The sequence below is a fragment of the Oryx dammah genome, unplaced genomic scaffold (genome assembly GCF_014754425.2).
Source record: "Oryx dammah isolate SB20612 unplaced genomic scaffold, SCBI_Odam_1.1 HiC_scaffold_13, whole genome shotgun sequence".
NCBI classification, from domain to species: domain Eukaryota; kingdom Metazoa; phylum Chordata; class Mammalia; order Artiodactyla; family Bovidae; genus Oryx; species Oryx dammah.
This window is the reverse complement of record NW_024070197.1, coordinates 50,674,061-50,682,968: the sequence shown is the minus strand read 5'-3', so window position 1 is coordinate 50,682,968 and position 8,908 is coordinate 50,674,061. Positions and strand designations below refer to the sequence as shown.

The window sequence follows — 8,908 nt, the reverse complement described above, 5'->3', positions numbered from 1 at the left end:
CCAGGCACTAGCGTCCCAGTCAGAAGGCAGCCCCAGGGGTTTTTTTGTCTGCCACCCCTCACACGCCTCCCGGGAGCACTTTTCATACAGTGCAGATGCTGCCCCCTACCCCAATTCTCTTGTCCAGAATCCTGCGGATTTCTTAGGCACCTGCTTTTGCCCAGACTTAGCCCACCACCTCCAAAACACCTGCTTCCTATTCCTCAGGTCCTCGGGCTCCTGTCCCCCGACCCAGTCTCACACCCTGGAGAGAGGCACTGACAGCGTGCGTGGAGCAGTGTGATCAAAAGGCCTTCCGAAGGGAGAAAAGAGAAAGTGTGATACATAAACGTCTGGGTAGAGAAAAGAAAGTCTATAGGTGGGGAGTAGGAGACCCAGATAGCAGTGCCCCATCTTACATGGGGTCAAGTGTGAGTGAGGGTTGGACCCCTTCCTGATCCCCACCTGTGGGTATTGGGAATGGGCTCCAGAAACCCGAACACTAAGCGAGTGTCCTAGGTCAGTGCTGCTGCTGACCAGGCAGAACCACAAGGAACAGAGAGGCGGGAAGCTGTGAGGCCTGAGTGGCCAGAGGGGACGTGGCCCCGTGGCAGGAACGCAGTGTGCTGACTGCAGCCGCCCTCCTCGGAGGGGAACGTCTCCCCCATTCACTCCGCGTTGGCTCCCTGGCAGGTGCCCGGGCCTGTCTTCACCCTGCCTGCCAACCCACCCTCCGCCAGCCCAGATATAAATATAGGAGCATTTTCCGTGGGCCAGCACAGAAGGGCAAACACGGGGCTTTATTTTAGGCTTGTGAGATGCCTTCCTCCATCCCTGACAGGTGCATCGGCCTCATTTAGATATCGGTGCTCAGAAATAGAACACAACTTACAATATAGCTTCCTTCAGGCATCTGGATGCCATTTAAAAAAAGCCGTCCAGTGCGGTGGTCGGACACAAACACCAGTGCAGTTGGAGCTCAGCCTTTGCCAGGAACCAGCAGAGGCTCCCAAGCCCTGGGCTGCCTACCACCACCCACCCCAGCAGCGGCCCGGGCACTTCAGGAGACGGTGCGGGGTGGTGGTGGGGCATCCCTGTAGGCCAGAGGCCCCTTCTCACCCGCAGTGGGGCCCTGACCAGGACAGCGGAGAGGAGGTGGGGTCAGGCACCAGCAAACTCCAGAGGGGGCCGCGGGGGTGGGGTCATGCCGCCTTTGGCGGGGTGTTTCTAGCAAGTTGGCTGTGAGATGGCTGCCGCCTCGACCCTTCGTGCCTGAGGGGAACAGGGACCCACCAGGCATCTCTGGGCAAATGGGTGTTGTCGTCAGCTGTTACAGGGTGAACAGTACCCGCCATTCATATGCTGAGGTCCTGACCCCAAGGAACCTCAGAACGTGGCCTCATTTGGAAACCGGGTCTTTGCGGATGTTGTCAAGAGGAGGTCATCAGGGTGGGTCCTCGCCCAGTCTGTTGGGTGTCCTTATAAAAAGGGGAGATCTGGATACAGAGACAGACACACACACGCGGGAAGACGGAGGCAGAGGTGGGGGTGATGCTTCCATGAGCCACAGAATGTCAGAGGAGCCAGCAAAACAGGAGCTAAGAGAGGCCTGGGACCCCAGAAGGGACCAGCCTGGTTGGCACCTCAGCCTCAGACTTCCGGCCTCCCAGCCTGTGGGGGAATCATTCTCTGTGGTCTGAGGGCCGTGCTCTGTGGGTTTGTAATGGCCACCCCAGCAAAGGGCATGTTTCCTTCAAGGGAAACATCCGGTTCCTGCCATCTGCCCCTCGAGGGAGGCTGATTCCTGTGAGGGGAGCAGCGGGCCTGGCAGCGCAAGTGTGGCTTCCTCCTCAGGGCCTGTGTTTTGTTGGCAGATGAAGTCTGGCTCAGGCTGGAGCAGGGGCTTTCCTGGGTGGTTAGCTTCGTCAGGGTCACCCTTGGTCCAAAGAAGCCCAAGACCTAGTTTCCTCTGGCATGTCCCCAGGTCCCTTCTGATGGCTGTCATCAAACCAGCCACCCAGGGCCTGTTCGCCCCGATGTGTCCCTCGGGGTCTGTGTTTGCAGAGCTGGGGGCGGTGTGGTCCTGTCACACAGGACATGGGAAGGGGGTCAGCAAGTCCGGTGGCTCAAGGCTGAGAGTGGAAGCCTCTGCCACTTGCCGTGTGACTTCACTCTGGGAGCAGGACCGAGGTGCCTAACTCTGTCCCTTGGCTGGGACCAGCTCTCTTGCAGAGAGGAACAGCTGTCCCCTCCTGGTGTCAAGGACTCAACCCATCTCCACCAGACTCAGGCTTCCTTCCCGGTTCCTGAATGCCACCCTGGAGGGTCCGGCGCAGATGACTCAGACACACTGCCAAGAAGCCGGGCCAGCCCAGCAGGTGACTGCCCATGACAAGGAAATGGGGTCTCAGCGTCTGAGTCAGTTTGGTAAGCTGTATGTCTGGGTGGGATCAAAGATGGGCTGTTCGCTGGTTTGAGGGTGCTGCAGCCTCAGGAGGGCGTGTGCAGGAAGGAGGCTGGCCACTGAGTGATGGGCTTGGGCCACGGGCAGGGGGCTACAGTGAAGCTGTGTCTGTGGTGGTCAGTAGAGATGCTGCAGGCACAGCAGGCACTGTCCTCTGAGTTAGGCTTTGAGGAGATAAATGCCCACCGCAGACAGGCGGCCTCAGGTGCTCTCTCACACCCTCACCCCATCCCTCATCTGCGCTGAACTGTCCCTGCGTCCTTAGGCGTCGTGCTCACCTGAGGCTGCCAGCCCAGAAGGACTGCACAGCTCTAGGCCCTTGCCCCTCGGTTTCCCCTACTCTGGACAGAAGCCTGGATCATCCAGCTGCCCTGCAGCTGCAGCAGCCTGTCAGAGTTCAGCCTCCTCCGCGGACCTGGGGGGCTGGGCGAGCCTCAGAGGCCGGCGCATCGGGAGTGCGGGCTCTTTATTGCCCCGAATCCACCCACCTCGGGGCCTCCTGCTGCTCCCTCTTCAGGACAGCCTAGTGAGGAGGAGGCAGGGGGATGCGTGTCGTGAGTGTGCACCTGTGCACACGTGACATGAGACAGCTTGGCCCACCCCCAGGCAGGTGGAGGTGAGCCTCGAGGTAGCTCTGCCCGCAGGTGGCCCCCAGGGATGTGCTTGGCCCAGGTCAACCTGTCAGTCAGGAGCAGAGCGCACCCAGGGCAGCCCCGGCCTCGTCAACCTCGCTTGGGGGTTGCCTGTGCCGGCTGAGCACGGAGGTTCTCGTCAGGATGAATGTCTTCCCTGGAGAGAAGCCCCTCACCTGGGTAGGGGAGGGCACCGGGCTCCTTGAGGACACCCCTCCCCTCTCAGGGGGTGCAGCAGCCAGCCTCCTCATGCCGCGCCAGGAGTGCCATGCGGGAGAAGGTCTTGGCGCAGCGCTTACACCGATACTTCTTGGTGTCCGAGTGTGTCTGTAGGTGGGCCCGCAGGTTGGAGCGGTCGGCGAAGGCCCTGCTGCAGTGAGGGCAGGTGTAGGGCTTCTCACCTAGGGGAGCGGAGGGGACACCGGTGAGGGACCCGCTTGCAGCAGTCAGAACACTGAGGGGGCAGCCCCCGCCTTGTGAGTGAATAACCTGTGCCCCATCCAGAGGCTCGCTCAGCCCCCCAACAGGGACTCCAACACCGTCCTCTCCATCGCCCCCTCCCTCCGGATAACTGATGGGGGGGTCCTCTCCACGCCTGTCCTCGGCCAAGGGGTCACATGCCCAGTAAAGACCTCAGCAGCTAAAATACAGACTTTGGCGAGATGGCTCTTCTGCTGGAGCTCCCCGGGGCCCCTGCCACCAGCCCTGGACGGGAGAGGCACTGCGAGCCTTCTGGCAGCTGTGCCCACCCCTGCCTCCCCCCAAGCCGTGAGGGTGGCCGTGTGCGGGCAGCACGCAGGCCCTGGAGTGCGCCCGTGTCCTCCAGGTCGCCTCCAGTCAGGGCGAGCTAGGATTTGGACAGAGTCCTGCTGGGACCTTCTGTTAGGCCGACCCAACAGGTGTAAAAGGAAGGTCAGTGAGAGTCCTCTGTTCAGCTCTGCCTGTGTGGAGAGTCCGCGGGGCCCAGAGCATCACGTTCCTGCTGCCCGGCCCTTGTGTGCCCAGACCAGGGCGCTGAGCCCTGATGGTGTGATGGGGCACCCGGAGGGGGACATCCTTAGTGAGTGGCCAGGGAAAACCAGATGGATTTCCAGCATGAAAAAAGGCTCCTGTGAAACCCTCCCTCCCGTCCCTCATTCAGTACGACTCACAGGGCTGTGACCGAGGGTAAGGGAGGGTCCAGTTATGGAAAGTGTGTTGTAAGGCCTGGAGCTGCCTCTCCATGCCTGTCTCTCAATCACCGAGTGCTTCACAAAGCCCAGGACTCGGAGATGAAGAGTCCCTGGGGGCAGGGCAAGGCCGGGCCCTTGCACTGTTTGTGGGCTGTTTAGTTTACAATAGACAGAGTGAAGACGCGGCTCCGTGCCCCACATTCCCCTCCCATCTGCCCCTCTTCTGCAGCACTTGGCACTCTGCGGCCACCCTCTCACCCAACGATGGGCTTGCTCCAGAGTAACTCCCAGCCCCCGTCTCTGTCCCTCAGACAGACTGTGTGACCCCCTGGGGTCCTCCCGCCCAAGCCAGGCCCTTCTGGCTCCTCTCCTTTCCTTCTCCTCCAGAATCTGGAAAGGTCACGGAATGTGAGAAGTCAGGCCCTGCAGACGCCCTGTGCATCTCACCAGATGTGTGAGTTGATACTGGAGACAGGAATGTCCCCAAAAGGATGCCTGTGTGTCCTAAACCTGGTGCCTGTGAGTCTGGGGGTGTGGGCCTTTCTGCCTCAGCCTCAGGACACCAGGAAGTAGAAGCACTGTGTGCACATCTGCCCTCTTGCTCATGAAACTACCCCTCTCCCCCACACCTCCTGCTTTGAGAGCCAGGCCTCACCCCGCCCCCCGCTGGCTCCTTGGGGGCCCACGTCTACCTGTGTGGGTCCGGAGGTGGCCCTGGAGCAGCCAGGGCCTGGAGAAGGCCTTGCCGCAGACGGCGCAGAGGCAGGGCAGCGTATGCGTGCGGATGTGCATCTTGAGGGCGCCCAGGCTGCCGTACTCCTTGTCACAGAACTTGCAGGTAAAGCAGCGCTGGGCCTGCAGGTGGCAGTGCAGCTGCTGATGCCCGGCCAGGGCAGCCGGTGCGTGGAAGGGCTTGTGGCAGGGGAAGCCCTCTGGGGTGCAGGGGGCCCGCTCGGCCCCCGGCAGGCAGCAGCCTGGAGCCTGGGCCCCATCTGCGTTCAGGATCGAGGGCCAGCGCGTGGGCAGAGCCAGCAGTGGGGGCAGGTTGAGGTGGTTCACGCTGTCTCTGAGAGGTGCGCTGGGGGCCCGGCCAGCCCGAGGGTCCTCCAGGCTGACTTCCAGGGGGCCTGGCCCCGAGGCCGTGCCAGCTTCCTCATTACACAGGAATGTGGGGAGGGGCAGGGAGACATGGGCGACGACGGAGGTGAAGTCCCAGGGCTGGGGAGAGTCGCCAGATGTGGACGGGGCCACCTTGTCTGGGAGGACGAAGGGCACCACCAGCCCTCCACAGGCTGAACAGGCACCACTGGTATCTAGAAGCAGGGTGGGGAGACAGGGCACGGTGAAGTCTGAGTCCCAGTGCTGAGAGTTCTACCCGCCTTCCTGGCCCAATCCCGTGACCAGGCCTTCGGGAGCCCTGTGCAAAGGAGGTCCTCACCAGATAGAAGTGTGGGCCACTGGGTCAGAGCAGGAATCTCAGTGCCTCTTTAAAAACAAGGACAGAGAAACATTTCACAGGGTCCCAGAGCAGCTCTCAGGGGCCAATGGAAGCCCCCTGGGCAGGACAGGCCCTGCCTCTGAGCCCTTACCCCAGCTCAGGGCCAGATCGGAGCTCTGTCCTGTGGGCTCCCACACAGCATTAATTCATAGCACTTGGCAGCAGGCCGATGTGTGTAAAATAGCTAGTTGGCCTCCAGTCACCTCCAACGCCCCCTTGCCCATCGCAACACTGGTGCACACAGCCTTCTGCAGATGCTCCCGGGTCAAAACAGGTTGTTCTAGCTGGTGTCCACTGCCTCCTGGGTCGGCCTGCCCTCAGGCTGTGGGCCAGTGTGCCTCATGCTTGACCCAGGGGCAGAAGCCCCCAGAGTAAACAAGTAGGCAAGTAAGAGTTCAGTTCTGCAGTTCCCCAAAGAGCAAAGCTCCAAACAGCTCTCAATCTATTTCTTATTTCATGTGTCAAGATAAATCTCTGGCCCCATTTCTGCGTCCGCACTATTGCTCTGGGTTGAGAAAGATAGTCCATAGAATGGGGAAAATATTTGCAAATCAGATATCTGATAAGGAATTAGAGTTGAGAATATATAGGGAAACTGCACTCAACAGTGAAACAACAAATAATCCAATTTTTAAATGGGTAAAGAATCTGAACAGACATTTCTCCAAGGAAGACATACACACGGCCAGTAAGCACCAGAAAAGATGCTCAGTATCCTTAGCCTGCAGGGAGGTGCAGGTTAAAGCCATAGTGAGGTGCCACATCATACCCGCTAGGATGGCTAGAATTCAAAATAGGCAATTAGACGTGTTGACAAGGATGCAGAGAAATGGATAAGTGAAGGAAGTTCGCCCCCCCTCCACTCTCTCCTGACTTCACCATTTTCCACTGCAGTCCTCCCAGTGATAACATCAACACACCAGTTTCCTGTCCTTCCAGAAATGGAGGCTGGACAGTGACCAGCTAAGAGATGAAGTCCAAGGAATTTCTGGAGACAGCACTGGGGTGCCCGGAGAGTCTCAGGGCCCTTGTATAGGAAAAGAGTCACCTTAAGTCTCTGAGGCTCAGCCACTACCCAGGCCCCAGGTGCCACCATGGAGCCAAACCCTATCTGGGGGCCAGTGTCAACCCTAGTGGGAGGGCAGGGGAGAGGCAGCCATCTGCTGGGTGCTTGTGACTGCATGCTTCTGTTAATACTTTTCTTTTTAGTTAATTAATTACTTTGGCTGTGCTGGGTCTTAGTTGCAGCACGTGGGATCTAGTTCCCTGACCAGGGATTGAATCCAGGCCCCATGCATTGGGAGCACAGAGTCTTACCCACTGGACCACAGAGGGGTACCTCTGCTAATACTTTAAATGTTTCCCCATATGTCCTGGGTTAGCTAGATTGTTTTATTCATCCTGTAGCTCAGATTCCTGGGAGAATAGACTTTTAAATTCCCTTCTGGCTTCAGGGGTTCCTTGCTGCTGCTGCTAAGTTGCTTCAGTTGTGTCCGACTCCATAGACGGCAGCCCTCCCTGGGGAGGCCTAAAAGGGCACTTATTGAAAAGTGAAGAATGGGGGACCCCAAATCCAGGACCCCATAACCTAGCAGGTCTATGCTAGGTTAACTGCCTGACAGAAAGAGGGTCACCACAGCCACTTGGCCTCAGGAAGCTGGTGCTCAAGGATGAGGGAGGGGGGGAGGGAGCAGAACATTGGTGGCCCCGAGGCTGCTCCCTGGCTGTCAGTCACTGGGCCTTGGGCGGCTGCAGGGCCGCACAGATGTAAAGTGGGGTGCCTGTGACACCGGACTCTAGACAATGGTCTTTCAGCCTTTAAAGCCATGACCTATGTGGATTACGTGTTCTGTCATACATGTATATCCAAAAGAAAGCTTCCTTTACCATCTGCATTGCACGCTGATGGTTTCTGTTCTTTTTTATTTTATAAAATTGCTGGTGGTGACTCCACTGGATTTCTAAATGTGAAGCTGAGAATCCCAGTCCTAGACTCTGCCCACTGGTGGCAGCCCCCGCCCCCCCCCCCCAGCCTGGACAGTCTCCCTGCTGCCAGTCCTGAGTGGGCACTGACTGTGTGCTCTAGTTTCCACAATGTCCCTCCTCCCAGCTCAGACAGCAGTACCCTATAGGGTTCACCCCAAGAAGCTGTGGAGCTGGAGGCAGCTCTAACCACTCTAGAGAGGCCTTTGCCCCGGGACCTCCGCATGTCCTGACCCTAAAGGGAGTGGGGATGAGTACACAGGCCTGGTTGCTGGATGCCCGTTTCCCCACCTGGGTGAGGACTGTCCTCTCTTAGTCCAACCCACCCCGGGCAACCTTCTCTAGGGTGAGGGGAGGTGGGAAGGAAGGAGACCCCCAGGATGGGTGAGAAGGCATTGGGGGAGCCCAGCAGACTACTGAGTGAGCTGGGCCTTGGCACCACGGGCCCCCTGGGTCACTCTTTCCATTCTCTCTGCTCACCACCCAAGCCAGGATGCTCTGGGGGCCCTTGGAGAGCAGCCTGGGGTCATGTCGTCTCTCTCCACAATATCTGTGGGGCTGTCTCAAATATCCTGTCCAAGGAAGATGGCCCTGGGGTCCCTTTGCTAGGATGAACATGCCAGGCCATAGCGAAGAGCCTCAGAGTGACTAGGGGCCTGGAAACTTATCTAAGTGGACAGAGAATCCTCACCCACTCTGCCTGACGCGAGGCTGAGGTCCCTGAAGTGCACAAGGCGCCCGCGGGACACCTTCCTACCTTCAGCCCCATGGTCCCTCCTCCCACCTGGGACAGCTGTCCCGGCTCCCGGGGGTCGCGGGGTGGGTGGGGGGGCGGAGGCGTTTCCCCTCTTGCCCCGCGGGAGTCGAGCCCTGGGCGGGGCAGGGAAACGCGCAGTCCCTACCTCTCTGCGTCTCCAGCTGCCCGTAGTTGGGAACCCTGTGGCTGGAGTGCGTCTTCACGAGGAAGGAGCGCGGCATGGTGCCCTCGGGCGGGTGCCGCTGAGCGTCCGCCGGTGCCCGCGGGCGGCGCGGCCCGCAGGTGCCTGGAGGGTCAGGTTATTAGCATAGCGCGCCGCCTCGGCCAACCAGCGCGCGGCGCGGCCGGGTCGGGGCGGAGCCGCGGGGCGGGGCCGCGGGCCACGCCCAGGACAGGTGCGCGGGCCGCGGGGGAGGGAGCGCG

General features: G+C 59.7%; 1 protein-coding gene across 1 annotated transcript; it reads right to left on the bottom strand.

Moving 5' to 3' along the window:
- Positions 1–760: 760 nt before the first annotated feature.
- On the bottom strand, positions 761–8,759 carry SNAI3 (snail family transcriptional repressor 3). Its single transcript, XM_040253700.1, has 3 exons — positions 8,631–8,759; positions 4,940–5,560; positions 761–3,476 (listed from the first exon to the last, which is right to left on the bottom strand). The coding sequence occupies exons 1-3, from the start codon at positions 8,704–8,706 to the stop codon at positions 3,298–3,300; spliced, it is 876 nt and encodes a 291-aa protein (XP_040109634.1). The 5' UTR covers positions 8,707–8,759; the 3' UTR covers positions 761–3,297.
- Positions 8,760–8,908: the final 149 nt, after the last annotated feature.